Genomic DNA, 13,380 nt, shown 5'->3' on the forward strand with positions numbered 1-13,380 from the left:
GGCAAGGGGGAGTTTCTTCTTGCAAAGCGCATGCAATCCCTACAAACATTCCCGGTGACTTCAGATCCAAGGAGGTGGTGATATTCATGGGAGCACAATTCAAACTCTCTCACTTGGAGTAGGAGTACAGCTTCAGCAGCCCTGGAGCCAGCGCGCTGCTCTCTTTTGCGCCTCTTTTTCTTGTTTAACATAAACTAAAACAGATGGAATAATGTTTGCTTAAAATAACAGTTTTTAATCGGTGGAAGGAGAAAAGCTTAGAGATTCTCACTTTGGACTGTTAGAAGCTGATAGGTGCTGATTTGACAACCTGAAGACATTCTGCGCAAAGTCTTACCTGGTCATTATGAAGAGGTATCCAGGCTTTTTTCATTCTTGGGAGAGGATGTCGTATTGCTGAACTCGTGTAGCTTAATTGCGGGCTTTTATTTTATTTGCACATATTTTAGTGGCTCTCCATAAATCAGTAACGCGATCTGCCCTTTTACGCGGTACTTTCAAAACTTTGCATGCCCAAAATGAACCGTGCAGGAATTGCTGTTTTGATGGTTTTGACTGTTGCACTGGTGCGAATTAGTGACAGTCATAAGGACACAACAGGTGAGAGGAAAGAGGGTGCAGGACCAGGCCGGGCAGTCTGGAACCAGCAGCAATCCCGGGTGAGGAGTCAAGGTCACTCGCCAAGGGGACCAAAGGACGGTGCATCCTCCGGACCATCGGGTGAAACCTCTCCTGGGACCAGCCGGTATAGGACTCTGGTCCGCCTGCCAAGGGGCACATCATCCCAAGGGCACATATCCAAAGCAGGACCGGCTCATGCTGCAGGCGCCTCTCGGGAAGACCTCGCCTCTGCGCCGCGGGATGGTGCGTTGCGCACCGCCCGACACCCAGGCAGCCAGCAGCATAGAGCCGGCGTGAACCGCAGGCAGAGCAGCAAGCCCGCCTCTGCCAGCTCAAGGAGACTTGTTGGGTAAGAATGGCAGCCAAGTGCTCTACAGTGCTCTACAAAACATTTTTTACTTTGCTTTATCAAGCCGTGCATTCAAGCCGTTCAAGTTCACAGTATGAGCAGTACTTTTCAAGGAATTTGTGTGACCTATTTTACTGAGTCCATGTGGTTTACTGTAAAGTGGTTGTGGCCCACTAAGGCAGAATATCTCTTCCTGTAAGGCAATCCAAGTAATTATGTAACATATGACCCGCAGAAAAGGGCTACAAAGTGTGGCTCCATATCAATACAAAGCTGCATGGATATAGGTGGGCAGTAGGTGAAAGCTGTATATGAATTACTGTAATGTATGTATTTAATCATCAGGGTCATGGCAGGACATGTAATAATAGCTGAGGTTAAACACTGCATGCTGATTACTGGGCTGATAGTGGAGGCTTATAATGAACAGCAAATGTATAGGAATGGGCAAACTATTTTGAGAGTAATGCAGCACTGCCTTATCAACATTTCCTCCCATTAGTACACATTACCGTATATTTAAATCAAACTAGGAGAGTGGCTGCAGACTACTTCAATGTGTGCACCCTAGTTTTATCCTCTCGCCTGTGGCCATGTATGTGGTTCAACCGGTGCCTTGGCTGGTGAACATTTGCAAATTTGCCTAGTGATCAGAAACACCTGTTTCTCCGATGGCCCTCTCTCAATGCTGCAAATCCCTATTTTTTTCTTCTTGTCTCTGTTAAACTCCAAACAGGACGCTGGGTTGTTTCCATATTAAAGCCCTTTTCTTTTTGTTAAATGAACCTTCAAGTATCGAGTCCTGTTTGTTCCATAGGGACAAAGAGTGATACACACCAGAGGGGAAAGCGTTTACATAATAAGGGGGGTTTGAATGACACTGAAATACAAAAGAAATATCTGTTGTGTGTGTCATAAAAGGAAATTGATTATTTATATGGCCAATTAATGGGGAATAGGAGGTTTCATCCAATTGGTTCAATATACATACATACATATAATGTGTACTCACCTTCCCTAAGCCTAAACATTAATAACACCCACGATAAATGATGGATGGGGATGTTGTCCAGTACTTATATTTGCGTTTTACTGACTGACCATGGAAGAAATGTGTTATATTGGGCACCATCAATATGCCCTGATCCATCACACCTTAAAAACAACTTTTTTTTTATCATATCTGTCAGCCAAATTGTTGCACTCATGCATGGATTTGAGGTGCTGTCTATTTAAAGCAGTGCATAAAGAAAATAGCTGCCTGTAGTATTCAATCCAACATGCTTTATTGCCTTGCTTGACATTGCCAAAAAACACATTCAAGTGTTGAATGAATGGGTTTCTTTGAGTTTTAAAGAAGCATAAAGGTGGCGTTACCTTATAGTGGTCTGCACGGCTTTGATTGATTAGCTGAGGATGAATCACCCACCACTTGTTAGAGAAAGTGTTTTTATGACACATTTCCTCTTGGAAGTCCCACTCAGCTCACTCATTTAATGTACCCGGAGGCAATGGAAGCGCTGGGTTTACTTAATTCTCCTTTACATACATAATGACTCAGTATGACTCCCCTTCTGTTCAGTGCACCTGTCAGACTTTGGACTGATCCAGATAGCTCATTGGTGAAACAATACCCCACCGCCTCATGTTTGGGTTTGAAACACAAATATAACTAGGTGTGAACATGATGTTATCTATATTTTAACCTGGGGCATGATCCTAATTATGTTGTATAAAGTTCTCCATTACATACATGTATCCCTTCGCGGAATTTGAATGTGATGACTGATGTCTTTGGCACGGGCCTGGCCTGATGTGTTTGATTTATGACAAAGCTAAGCCCGCCGGAGGGCCCAAACAACTGCATGTTATCCCTGTGACGCCTCAGTAAGACTCGCAGTATCTAATGAGCCTCATCCGACTGAGGTCAATGAGTCAATTCCCGTTATCTTCTCAAATCACCATGAGTCAGACATCCACTTACTGTAATATCTTGTGAAAAGATGATGGGGCACAGATCCATGCCAGCACAGTGACTGTTGCCCTCAAGTTGCTCTTGCGGTCTGCTGCCTTTTCATCTATCTCTTTGCAAAGAATTGGCCTGCGCTGCAAGTGCGGATTAAAGAGTGCAAAGAATCCAGTTATAACTGTTTAAAACTTGTCATCTCTCATTTGCTCAGTGATTTATAGAAGATGCAGGGTGCTTTTCAAGTCCTGTGTGTATCGCATAATCCCTTCAAGGCTCAGATAACTCTGTATTTGTTTTCACTCTGGACTCTCGCATAAGAGAAAGAGGGACTTGTGGGTCCACGTTCAGATAGAGTTTCGTGACTTGCCCTGAAATATTTATCAAATAAAATGCAATTATAGTGTAATCTCTAAAGTGTTCATATCAATAGGCCAGCCACATCAGAATTATCTGAAACTTCACAATCAGATCAGTTAGTCATGCACAGATTTGAGGTGTGAGTTTCCTGTTATTGCTCTCTGGATTGTAAAAAGGCCCTTGTTATTAATGAATGCTTGAAGCAGTACCGTCAGTGTCTTCATTCATCTTGTCGTCTTTTCAGGCCTAATGTCTGTGGAGGTCAGCAATGCTGCTCAGGCTGGGCTTTGGCACCAGGGACACATCGCTGCATAAAACGTAAGTAAAAACCTCAATTGTCCTTTGTACATTTTTTATATCTGTAATTTGCCTGAATACTCTTTCATTCAGCTACTAAAGACACATTTTTGTATTATTTGCAAACCAAGGTCATTATTATGTGATTATGGAGTCTTGAAGCGGCACACAAGCACACTGACATGCATTATGTAGAGCTTTCTGAACTAGTAAACTTCTCAGACAGAGAGGCTTTAAAATCTTATACTCACAGACTGAAAAAATAACATAGTAAATGGCTACTAATGACTGTCCTGTCAAGTGGAATTGCCCAATGAAAGTTTTCCTAGAGTGTTATTGCCCCCATGCCTTTTCCTTTCATGTAATATCCTCGCATTGGAAATTACCATCACTTAGCACTTGGCTCTCTTTATAACAGAAGCCCTTAATTATGGGTGGAACTGCTTCTTATTTTATTTGCCCTCAGCAGTATTGGATATCCTAACTGCTGGATAATTTAAAGTGGACTAGAAGACACCGGCTGTGAACAAATAATTGTCCACTTATTGAAACGCAAAATTGCTACAACATTGATATCCTTGTCTATAACTTTTATGCAGAAATTGTTCTGGTTAGGTCATAGTCTTATGGCCCACACGAAATCTGTGGCCGCATAATTCCGATGATAAATCTGCAGATTTTCCACAGATCTGAAACAAATAGAGATGCTGCTTTGTTATCTTGACTTAATATTCTCTATCGCGGTACAAGCAATAAAGAATTGAACACAGAAATGGATACAGCTTACACTAAATTTACTCTTTGCATGTCATGTTTCAATTTCACGTTTACGACCACCATTGTTGCTGCAGACTGAAATAACAGGTTGGAATTGGAGCTTTTTTAGAGAGTTATCTTTAAATTTTACGAGTGAAGGAAAAGCCACATGGCAGCTGGCATCTATCTATCTATGTAGCAGCTAGCTAGCTATAGGCCTACTTCTTTTTGACTTGTTTACTGTTTCCCATGTTTCTATCTGCTAATTATCTCACACACACACACACACACACACACACACACACACACACACACACACACACACACACACACACACACACACACACACACACACAAGCACACAAACATGCACACACAGTGAACACACATTTCAGCCGGTCGATTACACCACAACCTGATTGGCCCCAGTAGCCTCCTAATTAGATCTCCTTCCCTCCTGCCCAGGGCAAAGCCTCCTTCCATTTTTTCTCAAGTCCCAGCTAAAGGCACACTTACCAAGGTGTAAATTACATCTAACACGGAGCTGCAGCTACTCAAATTAAAAGGGTAAATACTTTTAATCTGCCAGAAAGTAACAGGTTCGGTCTAACGCGCCTGTGTTAAACAAGGCAGTGCATCTTAAGCAGGCCAGGGGTCTGTCCAACCATCTGGACCCTCTTACAGCTTGGCCCTCACCCAGGTCTGACTGGAGGCTATGCTATCATCAGCTGAGTGAAGCCCCACGGCCGGCAAGGTGCCAACACAAAGGCCCCAGACTGGAGCTGGGACTGGAAGCCCCCACGTAGAAGACCTCCGTGGAGGAAAACAGGCTCAGGCTATCTTTATTCCGAGACCCAGGCTGCTTTATTAGGAGATGGCAGCACGAGAAATCATGTTCACAGTGGGGGAAAGAAAAGGAACAAACCTGTCGGCTGGAAGCATAAGTAAAAACATATCGTAGGAAATTCACGCTGAAGGAATTGAAGTAATGTCTAATATTAAAAGTGTCAGCTGTATGTTGGATTGGGTGTCTACACTTATGGCTTCCAAACAATATGTCCTTGTTCAATTGTGTTGAGCTCAGTGCAAATATATGACAGGAATTGGATCACTAGTGGTCCAGGGAGTGCGCCTACATATCTTTAGAAATGTGTTTATAAAACAGTCTACGTCTGAGTCTCTGTGGGTCTGGTTGGAGATTGTTGTCTGGCTCTCTGAAGCCTCCGTCCTGCCCATGTCATGGAAGGTTTTGGCGCTGACTGTCTCTGTTTTCGGCTTCAGGATGGATGGTTAGCAGACTTGTTTGTGTATTAAAGTAAATTCCATGTGCTGGAAATAGCCAGGGTTTGTGTGATAGAAAGCTTTGATCCAGTAAGAACAGAGCATTGCATTTCCACTGCTGATGTTTATTTCTCCTCTAGTTAAGTTAACCGCTGTAAGTAGAGATGAAACTTCAGCTTTTATGACTTGACCAATATTGATTTTATTAATAGTGGCTGAGAACCAAAGGTTTGTGTGCGTGTTGCATTGTGTTAGTCTGGTAAAGTGAGGCCAGGTGTAAGCTTGGCTGCACTTTCATCTATTAACTTGAAGACAGGATCGAAGCTCCCGTTGAGATGAATGAACCATCTTGTTTTTAGGTCACGCACTTATACTTATTCCCCACTGTGCTGAGATTCACATCTGTTCCTCAAAAAGTATTGTTGCTGAGATGAAGAGCAGAGGGAGGCCATATTGTATCCTCACGCAGCCCACCAGTAGCCTTGTCTTGAGTTATAATACAAGGCTGTCTGTCAGCTGCATTACTCTGAGTGTTAACTGATGAAATGTTTGTGCTGAAGACTGCAGCTGGTCAGTTTAATGTTTAAAATGTCTTCAGCCTGAAAGAAAATCTCTACAGAACATGAAATCTAATATGCTTCACCAAGATACCAACAACATCATTTATAAAATACGCCAGTTATAGTAAGCCGTGGGAATCTTGTAACCTGACTGTAATCGCCAAAAAGAGAAAACAGAAAGTTGTTTTGTAAAATGTGTTTGTGTTGGGAAATTGCTACAGAAATCTGTTTACAAAATAGTAAGCTACTTAGCTGTGGTATGAGGATGAAAGTCTGAATTGGTGACAAGTTTTTGGGTAAATACATTAACCCCCAATTAGATGTGTTGTACTTCAGTGTAGAATTACTGTTTTGAAGTTTTGGTTTACAACATTTCTTGGAAAAAAAAACTATTAAATGAAGACCTTTTAAAGCCAGGGTTACTGGATAAATAGACTTGAATTTTATCTGTTCTCTTTCGTATCGGCTTTCAGAGGCTTCACTCTTATCTTTGCACCTTTTAAATGTGGCTTTCACTCATACCTAGCTGTAAATGGATTCTTGGATAGTTTACCAGGAGGCTACACACAGACATTCTGAGCTAAAAGAGCTATTTGGCACGTCAGATACCTCCTGGTTTTACAAACAAAGGTCTATGAGGCTGTACTTAATTTAGACACAGCTTTGCTTTGAAATGTCTATGTTTAGCAGATATAATGTTCACCATGTGAAAAATAATTAGTGTATCCGCTCTTCCTTGGCCCGTGCTACACTCTTCCACCACAGTTTCATTAAAATTGGGCCAGTAGTTTTTCTGTAATCCTGCAGACAAACAAACAAACCAAACTGAAAACATAACCTCCTTGGTGGAGCTAATTAGCACTGAGCACAAAGTACAGCTGACACTGCAGGAGTGCCATTTGTTTTGCAGGTATAAACAAAGCATTGGACACATTTAAATTCACTTAAGGGGCACATGAAGGTCTGTATCAAATTTCTTAGAAATCCATCCACTAGTTATGTCACTAAAAACCGCACGCAGCTCTCACGCCTGAAGAGGAATGCTCCAGTAGGTGTTGGTGCAGCTCATACTGGCAGGGTCACTATACATCAGATTTATGTTGTGTTGCTCTGGCTTCTCCAGTTGACATGGCTGTTTTAGTAATTGGATTAATGGCATAGGCTACCACACACAGAGTGAACGTATGGGACAATATAGGATACTTACAGACCGGGGACTTCAGACTCCCTGCAGCGCAGACAGGAACTGGCTTTACATTTATCCTGAGCTCATAGTTCTCCCCAAAGTGCCGGCTTTTAGATTCATTTCACCACACTATACATCACAATATTTTGGCGAAAGCACGCGATGCATATGGCAACTTGCTGCCAACAGTGAGAGCATAACCCTGTAAAAAAAAAACACAGATGTCCTTTGATTTAAACCCCTTGTTGTCTTAGAGAGTGCAGATGAAAGGTGCATCATTCACATGGAGGAATAAAGTTGTTTTCAGTCTCTTAAGCAGTTGGTGATTGACAGAGTGAAACGCGGTAGAGAGAGTTTCTTTTTGATTGCCTTCCAGCTTTCTTTGGCCTGCTGTGCCGCTCAGGGCCCCATCCCAACCCTAAAATAACTCCTCATGCAGAAAGTCTCTCTCTCTCTCTCTCTCTCTCTCTCTCTCTCTCTCTCTCTCTCTCTCTCTCTCTCTCTCTCTCTCTCTCTCTTTTGCTTACCTCTCCCATGACAAGGTAACTCTTCCTCTCTTTCCAAACAAAATCTATAATATGTAGCATGTTTCCCGTATTCCTCCATGTCCCCCGTGTAGTTTAAGTAGGATTGAAGCCCTCCGGTGTCGAGAGAGCATGTAAGTCATGTTCAGAGCTCGACTCAGCTGTTCACCATGACATTTTCATGGATGTTAAACACATTACAATGTGGGTTTTATTTGAATTTATTAATGAAATTATTTAGTGAATCATTTATCACAGTTGCTCTTGTGTGTGAAACCCATTTACAGTTATCCTCTTCTTTTGCTGCAACATGTGTGAAGCAGCTGGTAAAGTATCAAGGACAAACACGTGCAAACGTTTTCTGACCTCCAAAAATGTAGATTTACCATCTTCACCTAATAGATACAAGCCGTCTGTTTGCTTTTTGTTAACCTCCCTGACACACATATTTTAGAATATCCACATATATTTGGACTCACTCTTACAGAAAGCTTTGTCCTCTGGGTTCAAAGGAAAACTTGTGCTGCACTTCAAATAGTTGCCTCAAAGGCAGTTGCACGCGCGAAGCACTGTGATATTTGCACTTATCTACACCCATTACATGGATGTTTTTAATGGTAAAGAAGAGATTTTATTGTGCATAACAAATGAATGAATGAACTGCACTGTTGAGGTTGTATGTCATGCAGTTAGAGGTCATGAGCCAGAGTCAAGCACATGACGCAGGGTGCACCATGACCCACTGAGACATCAGGATACCAATTTATAGCTAAATGCGTGAGATTTTCAGCAGAGTTACTGTTGATATGTTTGAGTCAATATCCTGTGTGAAATGTGTAGTTTTTAATCTACAACATACGATGGGCAGCTGTAGAGTTAACAGTTTACTTCCTAGTTTATGTGAAGTAATGAGTAATATCTCACTATGTATGTCATACATTTGCCATCATTCTGCAGCATTGAGGCATTTGAATTACAAAAAAAGAAAAGAAATTATAGTTATTTTCCCTTAAGGTTTGGAAAAAAGAGACCTTACACCGATGAGAACCAAACCTCATGAGCAGCATCCTCAGTTTTACAAGAACAGGAGGAGGTTTTTAAAATGCTGGTGTTTCTGGTGACTTCATTGAGCCGGGGTTGATATTACTGCTGCACAGACAGCCACAGAGCCCTCCTTAGCTTTATATGTTGTGTGTGGATTTGTGGGGGTTGCACCGTTCACAGTCAAGGGGCATAACACTCCCTTGGCAGCCCTGCAGAGAGTTATGGCCCATTAGACAGATCCTGTAATCAATACACACCCCATCGGCCCAAAACTCATCATTAACATGCTGGACAGCTCGTTCTTAGCTCTTCTCCCTAAAACCAGAAGTGCTGCCTTCCCCACTCCAGCTGGTGTGTCTGCTTATAGGTTGCAATTGGGTCCTGTTTTGGCCTCCTGCACCACATGTTTTTGTAATTGCTACCATAGACGAAAGTGTGGTGAGAATGATGTACTACTCAGCGTCTGGACCTAGACGTCTTCCTGTTGAATTTCCTTCTTGTTTATTTGTACGTCTTTGTTCATGAGCTGTTATAATAATAATAATGAAGAAGTAGAACACACCTGGTCTGAAAAGTATTCTTCAATAACACTTTGTGTTTGTTGCTCTTTTTGGATGCTTTCATGATGCAAAAAAGTAGACTGGCTCACGCAAATCTCTTAGCAGTAAGCCTAAAAAGCAAGAATGGGCTTGATTGACAGTTACAAAGCAACATTAACAACCAGCACCTCCTTCAGTCACACACACGCTCGCTGAGGCCACAGTGATGTTAGGGCAGTCCATAGTCAACCATATATCATGGCGCTCTCCTGCTTAAAGACCATATGGAAGTTGTTGGGATGTGATCCCTCAGGAGGATGGGGTTTGTGGCTTTTTGGTGCACACCACGTCTCACAGAGTCAGCTTTACAAGTTGCGGGCGCACGCCCCCAGATCCAGATATCCTCTACAGAGCGTCCCAGCATGTGGCTCATTAGAAGCTGAATGTGGGAGTTTGAGGGGTGCGGTGGAGGCACGATATAGCATGGCTAAAAGTAATGTACACAGTGTCATGGGTCAGCTGTAGGTTAACAAAATCCCCCCACGGAGCTGAGGTGGGTTAGGAAGTAAAAGCTCCAACTACTGTATTGGACCGAAAAGTCCACATTGATTGAAATATGTGCATCTATTACAGAGGCACCTTAGTCTAGTGAAATAGTACCCTTGTAAGATTTACCACAAAGAGAAAATAAAGGATTAGTCAAACAGTGTCAGACTCCCTCTGTTCTGGTTCTGATTAGAACAATAGAGAAGTTTGATTCTGAACTTTAGAGTTACAGTAATAGCAGTTTGGTTGTAGACAGCAAAGTTAGCATTTGGCAAGCCAGAAATGATAGCACTCGCACTGGCAACCATGTGGAAATCACATGTTGTAAAGAGATTAACACTCACTTGAAATGATTAGCATTGAGAGGCAATTGTATTAACTGGTCAATAGACCAATTCTTACTTCTTCAGCGGATAGCGAGTCCGGATGAGAAGCACATTTTTAAGCTTGCCTCTTCCCGCTGCCTCCTATAATCTTAAACACTTGACCTATTTCATGTGGAGGCTTCTGCTGTCATTGCAGGACGCTTACCACACTACATATTCAGTCACTAGAGTTTTACAGTTGCGTTTTAGATTTAAATGTGCAATTTTAGAACCTATTTTAAACTAAATTGAGGCTTTAAGCTCTTCACGTTGCATCCACATGTATACACACACATTCTACCTATAGTTTTAACACTTTTAATTTATCTACCAGAATATATTCAGATTCGGCCACACTGAAACAGCCAGTTGTAGGTAAATTGCTGCAACCATAATTTTATCTTGCATTGTTATTTTCCAACTTCCTGTCTCTCAGTTACAGCGTTGAAAGGGCCTTTAGTCGAGCCTTTTGTCGTATTCTACTAAATTCTAATCTCCGGAGGAGCTCCCAGTCTCCAAATCTCATAATGGCACGTAATGCGCTCAGCCTGTAGAGAGTCCTTCCCAAGATTCTTGCGATTAAGCTTTCATTATCAATATTATTTTCAAAAATGTCAAGTTACCTCTGGTAGCACTGTTGACCTGCGTAAAGTAAGGAGATTTCTCTACATGTTTGAGTTATGTCAGATATTGGTTTCAAATTGCTCCTTGCTGAATGAAAGGACTGTAAAGATTTGATGGGTTGTGTTACTCCGAGTCAGAGAGAGGGGAAGGTGAATCTCTGGTGGGTTGTAATGGACTGGAAACAAGCTCCAAATTGGAAATTAGAGTCCAGCGGAGGGGGGGGGGGGGGGACGAGAATGGTAATTTCCCCGAGATATACACGCACATGCAAACTTTAGCTTATAACAGGTAACTGTAACCGACTAGGGAAATTTGAACCGTGCTTACCTCAATAAAGACCCCGCAGTTACTTTAATATACGTACAGAATCACTGTGCAATCACCTCATCACAAACTTTGACACTATAAAAAACTTAGTTTTATGGTTTATATTATTACAAAAGTGATCCTTTAACTCCCAACTGAATCCAAATTTGTAGAAAGATGGATACTTGGATTAACCGTATTCGTCGACATTTCTTTAGACCTCCTTAAACTAGCCTTATGTAGCTTAATTTTGACAGGACTGGAAGGAGAAAAGATACAGACTCAGACTCACTTAAATGTGAAGTTGAAGATATTTTAGCTAAGCCCAAAGAAAGTGCTGTTTCCATACTAATAATGTGTTTTATACTGATTTGTCTGGATCAGTTTGTTTGGAGGGTTCAAAGCTGGCAACTACATTCTAATAGTTTCCTCTTTTCAGATGACTGGATCTGGACACAATCTCCAAAAACTTGGCCTGCCCGTCTTTGTCATAATTAAGGGTGAAGTGGCAATGGCAGGAATGTTTGCCATTTCTCCTCTTTTATTTCCGATGGATTCCCATTTTATTATTACTCTCGCAAAGTAATAATTGCTGCACATATTTGTGAAATGGATGGAATGTGAGCCAATTAGTTTTAATGATGTGCAAGACAAATCTGCATGACAGCAATTACTGCGACAATGTGTTCAACAGCCCAGAGGCAGGGCCCAGGGACAACACAGACAGGCAGCGGCAGCGTATGCCGCGACCCCGCAACATGCTTCATGTGGGGCACATGTCTGGCCCAGAGTCACTGACCTGTCCACTTTATTGTCAGCACAGGCGACATGTTTGTCTGGTGTCATTTCTGGGCCTCACACAGCTGAAAACGGGCCGCACGTCACCCGATTGAACACATATCCCATCGTAAACCAGCCACGAGCCTCCATTTATTGGGTTATTTTTCTTACCCATACTGTTTCTCATTTCAATTCAGACAGTTTATTTAAAGAATGCAGTTTCACACATTACCAAGTTCTCCCCCTGCTGCATAATGTCTCTGGAATCTGTGGCCTATTAGATCCATCGCTTCATCCCCAAACTTAAGGTTAAACAGACTCCGGACAAGGCGGTGGCACTCAGCCAGCTCGTACTTTAGTTAGATGATGGATTTAACTCCTTGCCAAACAGAGCCCAGGCAATTCCTATTTTATCCCATGATGGAAAATTCGGATCACATACCAAGTTATACAAATCCACAACCCACATTTCTCTAAATGTGTATGCTTCATCAAAAAAGGGGCTACATTTTCCTCACAGTAGTTAAAACGAAAGGCTTGAGTGAATTGGTTGGTCTAAATGCAATTTGGTTCACCAAAAAGCAGAAGAGAGTGGTCTGATATTTAATCCTCAATTTGTAAATTTCTCTCACTACACCGCAGGCTGACGATGCGTAATGCAGTGGTCTTTTAATTAGCGTGCACCATGATCTGAGTAAACTGAAATACAGAGCTTGAGTTGGCTTTCCTTGTGGGAATGTGTCAGTGGAAATGAAAGTCGGACGATACGTTTGTTACACAGCGCTGTCATGTTTCCTTCTGTCACTTTTGAGCTCGTGTCATCAGGAACAGCATTTTCGGGGTCCAGTGGGCTTTCACTCAAAAGAAACATAATGTGACTCCAGAGTCTGAGCAGAATGGCAATAACAGGAAGCGTGCAGCAGGTAGAGCGCTGTTCGCACCCAGTGGGGCCCTTTTTGACTGCCAGCACTCCTCACTGCCAAGAGCTGTGGCAGCGTTCCTGCATGCGATCTGTCAGTGTCCACAGCATCTGTGTCAATAGCATTCCATAGCCCTGTTGACAGAGCGACGCTGTTTGCTTTAGCCACCACCGACCAGTGGCCTGATTTACTGTTTGAGGATAATGTCATAAATCCTCAAGTGCCGTCTACGACATACATTTGTGTCACAAGATCGAGAGTTTGTTTACTTTAAATTGTGTGCCGCGGGTTCTTTCGGTATCTGGAGTGTGACGTGGGGAGGGCTGGTAGAGTGACACAGATTATTTTTCCATGAC

General features: G+C 42.4%; 1 protein-coding gene across 1 annotated transcript in view; it reads left to right on the forward strand.

The window, feature by feature from the left end:
• Positions 1–509: 509 nt before the first annotated feature.
• LOC115027487 (latent-transforming growth factor beta-binding protein 2) overlaps positions 510–13,380 on the forward strand; it is a 79,469-nt gene continuing 66,598 nt past the window's right edge. Inside the window, exons 1-2 of the mRNA XM_029460849.1 lie at positions 510–970; positions 3,541–3,614. Of these exons, the coding sequence (XP_029316709.1) occupies positions 510–970; positions 3,541–3,614 (535 nt within the window). The remainder of the gene's footprint in view (positions 971–3,540; positions 3,615–13,380) is intronic.

This window comes from Cottoperca gobio, chromosome 22 (genome assembly GCF_900634415.1).
Source record: "Cottoperca gobio chromosome 22, fCotGob3.1, whole genome shotgun sequence".
Taxonomy (NCBI): Eukaryota; Metazoa; Chordata; class Actinopteri; order Perciformes; family Bovichtidae; genus Cottoperca; species Cottoperca gobio.